At 43.9% G+C, this 14,928-nt stretch overlaps 1 protein-coding gene across 1 annotated transcript; it reads left to right on the top strand.

Moving 5' to 3' along the window:
* Positions 1 to 326: 326 nt before the first annotated feature.
* On the top strand, positions 327 to 13,448 carry LOC139422639 (sigma non-opioid intracellular receptor 1). Its single transcript, XM_071173790.1, has 4 exons — positions 327 to 639; positions 3,567 to 3,767; positions 9,150 to 9,242; positions 10,355 to 13,448. Exons 1-4 carry the CDS (start codon positions 393 to 395, stop codon positions 10,582 to 10,584), a joined length of 771 nt encoding a protein of 256 aa, XP_071029891.1. The 5' UTR covers positions 327 to 392; the 3' UTR covers positions 10,585 to 13,448.
* Positions 13,449 to 14,928: the final 1,480 nt, after the last annotated feature.

Here is a 14,928-nt window from a genome sequence, read left to right as displayed (position 1 = left end):
TATATACATATATACACACACACAGTGTTGTAACAATGTACAGATATTCCTCTTCTGCTCGTTGATAGAAACCGTTCTATCTTGGGGGGAGTACAGAGGGGAACGTTAAGGCGCCTCCCCCATTGAGAATGATAGAGGTCTCTAGTGGCCAAAAGCCTGCTATAGCATGGGCAGCGCCATTCCGGGCTTTCACCAGTTTCATGTCGTCAACTGGGTGGGACTTCCAACTTCATTGGCTGATCCCTCCTGGCGACCCGGTTGAAGTCATGTCCAATAAGGTCATCATGAGGAATCAGCCAATCATTTGGGAGAAAATTGACTACTTCAAACTGGAGATAAACTCAATGGCGCTGCCCATGCCGTCTCAGACGCGATGATGACACATACGAGTCATGTATCTATCTCTATGGGTGCCTTCGCATAACTTCCGTCTGTCTTCGCTGCAGCTCTTGTCTGTTTCTCTGGTCGTGGTGTTCTACTACTCAATCTCAGCCATGTCTTGGACAACTAAAGTGTTAAAGTTAATCGTGCTGGCTGGAGTGTCTGTGTTGATAGTGATGTACTTGCGGCAGTGGATGGCCAACAAGCACTATGTCTTCACAAAGGAAGATGTTGCTGTACTGGCCAAGCGATACGCAGGTAAATGGATAGTTGGCTAGTCAGGGGAGCATTCATTACGGAAGATTTACAAGGAAGCAAACAGCACACGATAGTTTCTATTGGACAAATTCAGATAGTTCTCTCCGTTTAAGAAACGTTTTCCAACATAATCTGCGTAATGAATACGCTCCAGATAATCATTAAATGGATATGTGTGATGGTTAGCTTAACATCACGAGAAAGACTAGTGAAATTAAGTGATGATGCCATCTAAGCCTTTTATACAACGGGTTACCAACATATTCAAATACATATTTTCATTAAACTTTAGTTTGATGAATTTATTCATACTATTTCATCCTTCCACAAAATATAGTCCCGACACAATGCTAAGGTTGTTACCAAACCCGGCTGGTCGAAAGTTAAATCGGTTCGGTGAAAAAGACGACCCAGTCGTTCAGTCTATTGGTTCTGTATCTATGGACATGTCCCAGTCGTTCAGTCTTGTTGTTCTGTCTCTATGGACACGACCCAGTCGTTCAGTCTATTGGTTCTGTATCTATGGACCCGACCCAGTCGTTCAGTCTATTGGTTCTGTATCTATGGACATGTCCCAGTCGTTCAGTCTTGTTTCTCTGTATCTATGGACCCGACCCAGTCGTTCAGTCTATTGGTTCTGTATCTATGGACACGACCCAGTTGTTCAGTCTTGTTGTTCTGTCTCTATGGACCCGACCCAGTCGTTCAGTCTATTGGTTCTGTATCTATGGACCCGACCCAGTCGTTCAGTCTATTGGTTCTGTATCTATGGACGTGACCCAGTCGTTCAGTCTATTGGTTCTGTATCTATGGACCCGACCCAGTCGTTCAGTCTATTGGTTCTGTATCTATGGACATGTCCCAGTCGTTCAGTCTTGTTTCTCTGTATCTATGGACCCGACCCAGTCGTTCAGTCTATTGGTTCTGTATCTATGGACACGACCCAGTTGTTCAGTCTTGTTGTTCTGTCTCTATGGACCCGACCCAGTCGTTCAGTCTATTGGTTCTGTATCTATGGACCCGACCCAGTCGTTCAGTCTATTGGTTCTGTATCTATGGACGTGACCCAGTCGTTCAGTCTATTGGTTCTGTATCTATGGACCCGACCCAGTCGTTCAGTCTATTGGTTCTGTATCTATGGACCCGACCCAGTCGTTCAGTCTATTGGTTCTGTATCTATGGACGTGTCCCAGTCGTTCAGTCTATTGGTTCTGTATCTATGGACGTGACCCAGTCGTTCAGTCTATTGGTTCTGTATCTATGGACGTGACCCAGTCGTTCAGTCTATTGGTTCTGTATCTATGGACGTGACCCAGTCGTTCAGTCTAAATATTCCATTGCCATACTGGCTGGCAACGTTCGTATCGCTAGCTAGCCAACTACGGCTAACTTGGTCACGTCAACAAGCCAGAATAACAGTGAAGTAGCTGCATTTGTTTAAGCTGTTTTCAAGTGACATGTATTTGGATACATCCATAACAATGAGCCAATGAGGCACTATTTCGCCTGGGATAGAAAATTTGCTCACTCCTCAGGACACTGTTGTTCAGAGGAGCTAGCCAACAACACAGTCAACACAATCACTTTAAACTGAAGCTGGAAAGACTGCAAACTAACTGCACCTTTTTTCAATACAAATGTATTTGTATACATCCACATCCATACAAATGATGCCAGCTGATTCATGATTTCGGCTGCCTCTCTGTCTCGTCCACCCCAGCCACATTCATTAATGGGAGATCAAATTTGGAGCTGGAGATCAAATTTGAATATTGAAACAAAGTTGCAAATATCGGAGAGACAGACAGGTTAATACAAATCTCTGTGGTTGAAAGCTTAATGTGAGATAATGTCTAGATGCTTTTTATAGTGGAGATCAAGTTTATAAATTGCCTGGCTGGGCTGATGAGAGTGGATTGTACAGTCGGATGGAACAGAGTAAATAGGCATTTTAACATCATAGATTTAGCCGGTGGTAACTTGTGGAATAGACTCTGCCTGTAATGTGGTTTTAACCAATCAGCATTCAGGATTAGACCCAACCCTTGTATAATTAAACATTTAAGGCATGAGGAGGTGTGGTATATGGCCAATATACCACGACTAATGGCTGTTCCTTGCACGATGCAATGCAGAGTGCCTGGATCGAGCCCTTAGCCATTTAAATATTATAAACAGGGTGGTTCGAGCCCTGCATGCTGATTGGCTGAAAGCCTGTGGTATATCAGACCATATACCACAGGTATGACAAAACATGTATTTTTACTGTTCTAATTATGTTGGTAACCAGTTTAAAATAGCAATAAGGCACCTCGGGTTTGTGGTATATGGCCAATATACCACAGGTAAGGGCTGTGTCCAGGCACTCCTTGTGCGTAAGAACAGCCCTTAGCCGTGGTATATTGGCCATTTACCACACCTCCTGATGTCTTATTGCTTCAATAACCCACAAGTTAACTAGCTAGCTTAGTTGATTGGCTATGCCAGGTCAGCAACTGGCTGTAGTATTAGACCCAAGCATGTAGCTAGCTGTGATTGTATTATGCTGGCCTTCTAGATCTAGTTAGCCACATGACCCTGCTAGCCAGATGGTTTTGACTAGAAGGAGGTGGATTAGCAGTTGAGAGAGGTGAGTGAGAGCTCTTGCAAGCTAACATCAGCATGCTATCTTTTTAAAATGGGAGGGTTCATCGATGATAAGAGTGAGGTCAGGGACATGCTAGACATGAGGTATAGTTTACTGCTGTTGACAAGAAACCTCTACCATTCCATAGTTGTTTTTTTCTCATGTCTGGTAATACTGATTTATCACTGCTCTACATGTGGTTTTGAGGCCAGGACAAAACAACTGTGTTGATGATGTTGTCTCCTCCAGGCCAGGACCTCGACCAGGCATTGTGTGTTGTTGATGATGTTGTCTCCTCCAGGCCAGGACCACGACCAGGCGTTCTCCAAGGTGGTGGTGGAGCTGCGGAGGAAGTACCCGGGTCACATCCTGCCGGACGAGGACCTGCAGTGGGTGTTTGTCAACGCAGGCGGCTGGATGGGGTCCATGTGTCTGCTCCACGCCTCCCTCACCGAGTACGTCCTGCTGTTCGGCACCGCCGTGGACACCGGAGGACACTCAGGTCAGGATCACTCTGGGTTCACACACGGCCTCTATGGGCCCTGGTCATAAGTAAAACATGTATTGTCATGTTTATGCAACCTTTATTTAACCAGGCAAGTCAGTTAAGAACAAATTCTTATTTTCAATGACGGCCTGGGAACTGTGAGTTAACTGCCTGTTCAGGGGCAGAACGACTGATTTGTACCTTGTCAGCTCGGGGATTTGATTTTGCAACCTTTCAGTTATTTTTTTAGTTATTTTTATGTCACCTTTATTTAACCAGGTAAGCTAGTTGAGAACAAGTTCTCATTTACATCTGCGACCTGGCCAAGATAAAGCAAAGCAGTGTGAACAGACAACAACACAGAGTTACACATGGAATAAACAATAAACAAGCCAATAACACAATAAACAAGTCAATGACACAGTAGAAAAAAGAAAGTCTATATACAGTGTGTGCAAATGGCATGAGGAGGTAAGGCAATAAATAGGCCATAGTAGCGAAGAATTACAATTTAGCAGATTAACACTGGAGTGACAGATGATCAGATGATGATGTGCAAGTAGAAATACTGGTGTGTAAAAGAGCAGAAAAGTACATAAAAACAATATGGGGATGAGGTAAGTAGATTGGGTACGCTATTTACAGATGGACTATGTACAGCTGCAGTGATCGGTTAGCTGCTCAGATAGTTGATGTTTAAAGTTAGTGAGGGAAATATAAGTCTCCAGCTTCGACAATTTTTTTTTTTTGCAATTCGTTCCAGTCACTGGCAGCAGAGAACTGGAAGGAAAGGCGGCCAAAGGAGGTGTTGGCTTTGGGGGTGACCAGTGAGCTATACCTGCTGGAACGTGTGCTACGGGTGGGTGCTGCTACCGTGACCAGTGAGCTGAGATAAGGCAGAGCTTTACCTAGCATAGACTTATAGATGACCTGGAGCCAGTGGGTCTGGCGACGAATATGTAGCGAGGGCCAGCCGACTAGAGCATACAGGTCGCAGTGGTGGGTGTTATAAGGGGCTTTGGTAACAAAACGGATGGGCCTGTGATAGACTGCATCCAGTTTGCTGAGTAGAGTGTTGAAAGCTATTTTGTAGGTGACATTGCCGAAGTTGAGGATCGGTAGGATAGTCAGTTCTACTAGGGTAAGTTTGGCGGCGTGAGTGTAGGAGGCTTTGTTGCGAAATAGGAAGCCAATTCTGGATTTGATTTTGGATTGGAGATGTTACACCTAGGTATTTGTAGTTGTCCACATATTCTAGGTCGGAACCGTCCAGGGTGGTGATGCTATTCGGGCGGGCAGGTTTAGGCAGCAAACGGTTGAAAAGCATGCGTTTAGTTTTACTAGCATTTAAGAGCAGTTAGAGGCCACAGAAGGAGTGTTGTATGGCATTGAAGCTTGTTTGGAGGTTTGTTAACACAGTGTCTAAAGAAGGGCCGGAAGTATACAGAATGGTGTCGTCTGCGTAGAGGTGGATCAGAGATTCACCCGCAGCAAGAGCAACATTGTTGATGTACAGAACCTTGCGAAAGTATTCGGCCCCCTTGAACTTTGCGACCTTTTGCCACATTTCAGGCTTCAAACATAAAGATATAAAACTGTATTTTTTTGTGAAGAATCAACAACAAGTGGGACACAATCATGAAGTGGAACGACATTTATTGGATAATTCAAACTTTTTTAACAAATCAAAAACTGAAAAATTGGGCGTGCAAAATTATTCAGCCCCTTTACTTTCAGTGCAGCAAACTCTCTCCAGAAGTTCAGTGAGGATCTCTGAATGATCCAATGTTGACCTAAATGACTAATGATGATAAATACAATCCACCTGTGTGTAATTAAGTCTTCGTATAAATGCACCTGCACTGTGATAGTCTCAGAGGTCCGTTAGAAGCGCAGAGAGCATCATGAAGAACAAGGAACACACCAGGCAGGTCCGAGATACTGTTGTGAAGAAGTTTAAAGCCGGATTTGGATACAAAAAGATTTCCCAAGCTTTAAACATCCCAAGGAGCACTGTGCAAGCGATAATATTGAAATGGAAGGAGTATCAGACCACTGCAAATCTACCAAGACCTGGCCGTCCCTCTAAACTTTCAGCTCATACAAGGAGAAGACTGATCAGAGATGCAGCCAAGACGCCCATGATCACTCTGGATGAACTGCAGAGATCTACAGCTGAGGTGGGAGACTCTGTCCATAGGACAACAATCAGTCGTATATTGCACAAATCTGGCCTTTATGGAAGTGGCAAGAAGAAAGCCATTTCTTAAAGATATCCATAAAAAGTGTTGTTTAAAGGTTGCCACAAGCCACCTGGGAGACACACCAAACATGTGGAAGAAGGTGCTCTGGTCAGATGAAACCAAAATTGAACTTTTTGGCAACAATGCAAAACGTTATGTTTGGCGTAAAAGCAACACAGCTGAACACACCATCCCCACTGTCAAACATGGTGGTGGCAGCATCATGGTTTGGGCCTGCTTTTCTTCAGCAGGGACAGGGAAGATGGTTAAAATTGATGGGAAGATGGATGGAGCCAAATACAGGACCATTCTGGAAGAAAACCTGATGGAGTCTGCAAAAGACCTGAGACTGGGACGGAGATTTGTCTTCCAACAAGACAATGATCCAAAACATAAAGCAAAATCTACAATGGAATGGTTCAAAAATAAACATATCCAGGTGTTAGAATGGCCAAGTCAAAGTCCAGACCTGAATCCAATCGAGAATCTGTGGAAAGAACTGAAAACTGCTGTTCACAAATGCTCTCCATCCAACCTCACTGAGCTCGAGCTGTTTTGCAAGGAGGAATGGGAAAAAATGTCAGTCTCTCGATGTGCAAAACTGATAGAGACATACCCCAAGCGACTTAAAGCTGTAAGCGCAGCAAAAGGTGACGCTACAAAGTATTAACTTAAGGGGGCTGAATAATTTTGCACGCCCAATTTTTCAGTTTTTGATTTGTTAAAAAAGTTTGAAATATCCAATAAATGTCGTTCCACTTCATGATTGTGTCCCACTTGTTGTTGATTCTTCACAAAAAATACAGTTTTATATCTTTGTTTGAAGCCTGAAATGTGGCAAAAGGTCGCAAAGTTCAAGGGAGCCGAATACTTTCGCAAGGCACTGTATACAGAGAATTGAGTCTAGACTAGCCCAACTCTCTAACCACTAGGCTACCTGCCACCCCACACACTGCATAGGTGCAGTGTAATGTGTTGTTTTACAGGGTTAGCCATACTAGTATGATAGGTATTTTATTTATTATTGTATTGTAATATTGACTGTATGTTTGTTTACTCCATGTGTAACTCTGTTGTTTCTGTCGCACTGCTTATCTTGGCCAGGTGGCAGTTGTAAATGAGAACTTGTTCTCAACTAGACTACCTGGTTAAATAAAGGTGAAATTAACAATAGGTGCAGTGTAATGTGTTGTTTTACAGGTTCAGCCATAGTAGTATGGTAGGTCAAATCAAACTTCATTTGTCACATGTGCCAAATACAACTTATAGTGAAATTACTTACAATTACTTACCCTTAACCAACAACGCAGTTCAAGAAAGTGTTATGAAGATATTTACCAAATAAACTAAAGTAAAAAAGAATACAAATGTAACACAATAACTAGGCTATATACAGGGTGTTCCGGTACAGAGTCAATGTGGAGGCTATATACAGGGTGTTCCGGTACAGAGTCAATGTGGAGGCTATATACAGGGTGTTACGGTACCGAGTCAATGTGGAGGCTATATACAGGGTGTTACGGTACAGAGTCAATGTGGAGGCTATATACAGGGGGTACCGGTACCGAGTCAATGTGGAGTCTATATACAGGGGGTACCGGTACCGAGTCAATGTGGAGGTTATATACAGGGTGTTACGGTACCGAGTCAATGTGGAGGCTATATACAGGGTGTTACGGTACCGGTATATACAGGGTGTTACGGTACAGTCAATGTGGAGTCTATATACAGGGGGTACCGGTACCGAGTCAATGTTATATACAGAGGTTATATACAGGAGGTACCGAGTCAATGTGGAGGCTATATACAGGGGGTACCGGTACCGAGTCAATGTGGAGGCTATATCAATGTGGAGGCTATATACAGGGGGTACCGAGTCAATGTGGAGGCTATATTCAGGGGGTACCGAGTCAATGTGGAGGCTATATACAGGGGGTACCGAGTCAATGTGGAGGCTATATACAGGGGGTACCGAGTCAATGTGGAGGCTATATACGGGGGTACCGAGTCAATGTGGAGGCTATATACAGGGGGTACCGAGTCAATGTGGAGGCTATATACAGGGGGTACCGAGTCAATGTGGGGAGGTACAGGTTTGTCAAGGTAATTTGTACATGTAGGTGGGGGTAAAGTGACTATGCATAGAAAATAAACAGTGAGTAGCAGCTGTGTAAAAACAAATGGGGGGGGGGGGGGGGGGGGTCAATTTGAATAGTCTGGGTGGTCATTTGATTAATTCTTCAGCAGTCTTATGGTTTGGATGTAGAACCTGCTAAGGAGCCTTTTGGTCCTAGACTTGGCGCTCCGGTACATCTTGTCATGCGGTAGCAGAGAAAACAGTCTATAATTTAGGTGACTAGAGTCTGACAATTGTTTGGGCTTTCCTCTGACACTGCCTAGTATACAGGTCCTGGGTGGCAGGAAGCTTGGCCCCAGTGATGTATTGGGCCACCCTCACACAGTGAGTAGCAGCTGTGTAAAAACAAATGGGGGGGGGGGGGGGTCAATCGCACCACCCTCTGTAGCATCTTACGGTTAGATGCGAGAAATTGCAATACCAGGCAGTGATGTGGCTCTGTAACCACCTGCTTCTAACCACTAGTCTACCTGCTGGTTACTGGCCCAACGCTCTAACCACTAGTCTACCTGCTGGTTACTGGCCCAATGCTCTAACCACTAGTCTACCTGCTGGTTACTGGCCCAACGCTCTAACCACTAGTCTACCTGCTGGTTACTGGCCCAACGCTCTAACCACTAGTCTACCTGCTGGTTACTGGCCCAACGCTCTAACCACTAGTCTACCTGCTGGTTACTGGCCCAATGCTCTAACCACTAGTCTACCTGCTGGTTACTGGCCCAATGCTCTAACCACTAGTCTACCTGCTGGTTACTGGCCCAACGCTCTCCAACCACTAGGCTACCTGCTGGTTACTGGCCCCACTCTCTAACCACTAGTCTACCTGCTGGTTACTGGCCCAACTCTGTAACCACTAGTCTACCTGCCACCCTATAAGTAGTGCCCTATGAGGGGAATAGGGTGCCATTTGGGTCACATCATCAGTCTTTCCTCATTCTTAATGTCTTCTATCCTCCATCGTATCTCTCCGTGCCTCCTGTTTTGTTTTTGTTATTAACTTGTTGAAATTCTTTTAAGGTCGTTACTGGGCTGAAATATCAGACACCATCATCTCTGGGACCTTCAGGCAGTGGAAGGAGGGATCAACTAAGAGTGAAATGTACTATCCAGGTAAGACCACAGAGATCCTATTAAATTCTATATTTAAATGTATAAATTTAGACACTACAGCTGTTCTACCCAGGTAAAACACAGGTCAGTGAGGTAGGTAGCCTCGTGGTTAAGAGCGTATTTATTTATCTGTTATTTTACCAGGTAAGTTGACTGAGAACATGTTCTAATTTGCAGCAACGACCTGGGGAATAGTTACAGGGGGATTTGTAAACTGAGCATTATTAGGTGACCGTGATGGTTTGAGGGCCAGATTGGGAATTTAGACAGGACACCGGGGTTAACACCCCTACTCTTATGATAAGTGCCATGGGATCTTTAATGGCCTCAGAGGGTCATAATACCCATTTAACGTCCCATCCGAAAAACAGCACCCTACACAGGGCAGTGTCCCCAATCACTGCCCTGGGGCATTGGGAGTGCCTCCTACTGGCCCTCCAACACCACTTCCAGCAGCAACTGGTCTCCCATCCAGGAACTGACCAGGACCAACCCTGCTTATCTTCAGAAGCAAGCCAGCAGTGGTATGCAGGGTGGTATGCTGCTGGCAATGTATGGTCAGTAACTAAAAGTCTCTGAGCCGACTAGGTGAAACATCTGCCGATGTTCCCTTGAGCAAGGCACTTAATCCTAATTGCTCTTGTAAGTGGCTCTGGATAAGAGAGTCTGTTAAATGACTCACTACTGTAAGTGTCTCTGGATAAGAGAGTCTGTTAAATGACTCACTACTGTAAGTGTCTCTGGATAAGAGAGTCTGTTAAATGACTCACTACTGTAGTGGCTCTGGATCAGAGAGTCTGCTAAATGACTCACTACTGTAGTGGCTCTGGATCAGCGAGTCTGTTAAATGACTCACTACTGTAGTGGCTCTGGATCAGCGAGTCTGTTAAATGACTCACTACTGTAGTGGCTCTGGATCAGCGAGTCTGCTAAATGACTCACTACTGTAGTGGCTCTGGATCAGCGAGTCTGCTAAATTACTCACTACTGTAAGTGGCTCTAAATTACTAACATGTCAAAGTAAACTAGCCTACCTTCTAGTTATGTGGAGTGGGCCTACATTGTAGCATCTTCTGTATCAGGTGTGTGTTGACAGGTGTGTGTGTTGACAGGTGACACGATAGTCCACACGGTAGGCGAGGCGACGTCGGTCCAGTGGAGTGCTGGGACGTGGATGGTGGAGTACGGCAGAGGATTCATCCCCTCCACACTGGGCTTCGCCCTGGCAGACACTCTGTTCAGCACACAGGACTTCCTCACTATGTTCTACACCATACGGGTCTACGCCAAGGGAATGCTGCTGGAGGCCAATACACTACTCACTGAGGCTGGCGTCTTCTGAGGAACCTGACCCCTAACCCTCTCTGCGGCTGGCGTCTTCTGAGGAACCTGACCCCTAACCCTCTCTGCGGCTGATGTCTTCTGAGGAACCTGACCCCTAACCCTCTCGGAGACTGGAGTCTTCTGAGGAACCTGACCTCTAAACCCTGAAACTTATTGAGTTAGATATACAGTAGCAATCAAACATTTGGAGACTTACTCATTCAAGGGTTTTTCTGTGTTTTTACTACTTTCTACATTAGAGAACAATAGTGAAGACAAATCTATGAAATAACACATATGGAATCATGTAGTAACCAAAAAAGTGTTAAACAAATCAAAATATATTTTGTATTTTAGATTCTTCAAAGTAGCCACCCTTTGCCTTGATGACAGCTTTGCACACTTTTGGCATTCTTTCTCTCAACCAGCTTCACCTGGAATGCTTTTCCAACAGTCTTGAATGAGTTCCCACATATGTGTTGGGTCATTGTCCTATTGAAAACAAATGATAGTCCCACTAAGGACAAACCAGATGGAATGGCGTATTGCTGCAGAATGCTGTGGTAGTCATGCTGGTTAAGAGTGCATTGAATTCTAAATCTATCACAGACAGTGTCACCAGCAAAGCACTCCCACACCACCTCCTCCATGCTTCACGGTGAGAACTACACATGCGTAGATCATCAGTTCACCTACTCTGCGCCCCCAAAGACACGGTTGTCTTCTCACATTTGGACTCATTAGACCAAAAGACAGATTTTCACCAGTCTAATGTCCATTGATTTGATTTGCTCGTGTTTCTTGGCCCAAGCCAGTCTCTTCTTCTTATTGGTGTCCTTTAGTAGTGGTTTCTTTGCAGCAATTTGACCATAGAGGCCTGATTCACCCAGTCTCCTCTGAATAGTTGATGTTGAGATGTGTCTGTTACTTGAACTCTGAAGCATTTATTTAGGCAGCAATTTCTGAGGGTGGTACCTAATGAACTTATCCTCTGCAGCAGAGGTAACTCTGGGTCTTCCTTTCCTGTGATGGTCCTCATGAGTCAGTTAACTCTAATGAACTTCTCTGCAGCAGAGGTAACTCCGGGACTTCCTTTCCTGTGGCGGTCCTCATGAGAGCCAGTTTCATCATAGCGCTGGATGATTTTTGCGACTGCACTTGAAGAAACCTTCAAAGTTTGACATTTTCTGGATTGACTGACCTTCATGTCTTAAAGTAATGATAGACTGTCATTTCTCTTTGCTTATTTGAGTTCTTGTCATAATATGGACTTGGTATTTTACCAAATAGGACTGTCTTCTGTATACCACCCCTACCTTGTCACAACACAACTGATTGGCTCAAATGCATTAAGAAGGAAAGAAATTCCACACATTAACTATTAACAAGGCGCACCTGTTAATTGAAATGCATTCCAGGTGACTACCTCATGAAGCTGGTTGAGAGAATGTCAAGAGTGTGCAAAGCTGTCATCAAGGCAAATGGTGGCTACTTTGAAGAATCTCAAATATTTTGGGGGGTTACTACATGATTCCATGTGTTCTTTCATAGTTGTTGATATCTTCACTAGTATTCTACAATGTAGAAAATAGTAAAAATAAAGAAAAACCTTTGAATGAGTAGGTGTGTTCAAACTTTTGACTGGTACTGTATGTGGTGATTGCTTCCTATCAACTAATAGCTACAGTTCCTTGCTCTGTTAGCTAGCAGGCTAATAAGGTAACTAGTAAGTTGTGTGGTCATTTAGCTAGATGGCTACAGTGCAACAAGCAATGTCCAACCTTCTCTAAACACATCAATGGCTATACATGTATGGCAAGTACTGTAGCAAATTGTATGTATTTGTCAACATTTTTTTAGGAATGAGTAGATGGACATAACCTACTGCAATCATTCTGGTCACATTAAAATACAGTTTTGGGTAGTGTGTGGCCTTTACAGCCTTTTAGTTTGTTCTTGGTGATATTCTTTACAAATACTGCTGGTTGTCATTTCAGGAGATAGAAAGCCCACCCACAACCAGGTGAGGGGAGTTCCTTGTTAATTTGTGAGCTTAATTCATAAATCAAGGGACAAGTGAAAACCGGCAGACACTCGGCCCTCCGTGGAATGAGTTGGAAGGAGGGAGTTTTTACTGCTAAATCCATGGGAAATATTATATAAGTGCACACCTTGGGAGGAGGGAAGAGAATCGGGACTGTCCCCTTTTCTCCCGGCCAGCTCGGCCATCCCCTCCTGCTCCTTGGCTGAGTGACTCATTGTGAGCTTACAGAACAGGCCTCTGGGCAGCTGAGCAGAAATGAAGGAAAACTACACTTCTGGAGGACCTATCATCCTTCCATTCCCTCCTCTCTACCCTCTCTTCCTCTGTATCCGCTACTAAAGCCACTTTCTACCACTAACCCTAGGAAACACTTTTGCACCTCCTCCCTCCTTAATCCTCCACACCTGCCCCCTCCCTCCTCCTTCTCTGCAGACAACCTTGTCAACCACTTTGAAAAGAAGGTTGATGACACCCACTCCTTATTCACAAACAAAGGTCTTTGTTTCTGTCCATTTTGAGCCTGTAATTGAAGCCACAAATGCAGACGCTCCAGATACTCAACTAGTCTAAATAAGTTGTATTGCTTCTTTAATGAGAACAACAGTTGTCAGCTGTGCTAACATAATTGCAAAAGGGTTTTCTAATGATCACTTAGCCTTTTAAAATGATAAACTTGGATTAGCTAACACAATGTGCCATTGGAATACAGGAGTGATGGTTGCTGATAATGGGCCTCTGTAGATATTCCATAATAAAATCTGCCTTTTCCAGCTACAATAGTCATTTACAACATTAACAATGTCTACACTGAATTTCTGATCAATTTGATGTTATTTTAATGGACAAAAAATGTGCTTTTCTTTCAAAAACAAGGAAATTTCTATGCGACCCCAAACTTTTAAACGGTAGTGTATGTGTCAACAGCACCCTTTTCCCTCTGTCTGTTGACTGGTCTAGATACAGTTTACAGGTCTAGATACATTTAGATACAGTATAGTCTGTTTACAGGTCTAGATACAGTTAGATACAGTATAGTCTGTTTACAGGTCTAGATACAGTATAGTCTGTTTACAGGTCTAGATACAGTTAGATACAGTATAGTCTGTTTACAGTTAGATACATTATAGTCTGTTTACAGTTAGATACATTATAGTCTGTTTACAGGTCTAGATACAGTATAGTCTGTTTAAATCAAATTTATTTATATAGCCCTTCGTACATCAGCTGATATCTCAAGGTGCTGTACAGAAACCCAGCCTAATACCCCAAACAGCAAGCAATGCAGGTGTAGAAGCACGGTGGCTAGGAAAAACTCCCTAGAAAGGCCAAAACCTAGGAAGAAACCTAGAGAGGAACCAGGCTATGTGGGGTGGCCAGTCCTCTTCTGGCTGTGCGGGTGGAGATTATAACAGAACATGGCCAAGATGTACAAATGTTCATAAATGACCTGCATGGTTGAATAATAATAAGGCAGAACAGTTGAAACTGGAGCAGCAGCACGGCCAGGTGGACTGGGGACAGCAAGGAGTCATCATGTCAGGTAGTCCTGGGGCATGGTCCTAGGGCTCAGGTCCTCCGAGAGAGAGAAAGAAAGAAAGAGAGAAGGAGAGAATTACAGTGCCTTGCGAAAGTATTCGGCCCCCTTGAACTTTGCGACCTTTTGCCACATTTCAGGCTTCAAACATAAAGATATAAAACTATTTTTTTGTGAAGAATCAACAACAAGTGGGACACAATCATGAAGTGGAACGACATTTATTGGATATTTTAAACTTTTTTAACAAATCCAAAAACTGAAAAATTGGGCGTGCAAAATTATTCAGCCCCTTTACTTTCAGTGCAGCAAACTCTCTCCAGAAGTTCAGTGAGGATCTCTGAATGATCCAATGTTGACCTAAATGACTAATGATGATAAATACAATCCACCTGTGTGTAATCAAGTCTCCGTATAAATGCACCTGCACTGTGATAGTCTCAGAGGTCCGTTAAAAGCGCAGAGAGCATCATGAAGAACAAGGAACACACCAGGCAGGTCCGAGATACTGTTGTGAAGAAGTTTAAAGCCGGATTTGGATACAAAAAGATTTCCCAAGCTTTAAACATCCCAAGGAGCACTGTGCAAGGGATAATATTGAAATGGAAGGAGTATCAGACCACTGCAAATCTACCAAGACCTGGCCGTCCCTCTAAACTTTCAGCTCATACAAGGAGAAGACTGATCAGAGATGCAGCCAAGAGGCCCATGATCACTCTGGATGAACTGCAGAGATCTACAGCTGAGGTGGGAGACTCTGTCCATAGGACAACAATCAGTCGTAT

Source organism: Oncorhynchus clarkii, chromosome 12 (genome assembly GCF_045791955.1).
Source record: "Oncorhynchus clarkii lewisi isolate Uvic-CL-2024 chromosome 12, UVic_Ocla_1.0, whole genome shotgun sequence".
Taxonomy (NCBI): Eukaryota; Metazoa; Chordata; class Actinopteri; order Salmoniformes; family Salmonidae; genus Oncorhynchus; species Oncorhynchus clarkii.
The sequence above is the reverse complement of the archived record's forward strand: the minus strand, read 5'-3'. Positions and strand labels throughout refer to the sequence as shown.

Excerpts from the sequence above, each read along its gene's own strand:
- LOC139422639 (XM_071173790.1), top strand. The coding sequence starts at position 393 with ATGTATCTATCTCTATGGGTGCCTTCGCATAACTTCCGTCTGTCTTCG. Across the intron at positions 640-3,566 it reads ACTGGCCAAGCGATACGCAG|GCCAGGACCACGACCAGGCG; the intron begins GTAAATGGATAG and ends TGTCTCCTCCAG. Across the intron at positions 3,768-9,149 it reads GGACACCGGAGGACACTCAG|GTCGTTACTGGGCTGAAATA; the intron begins GTCAGGATCACT and ends AATTCTTTTAAG.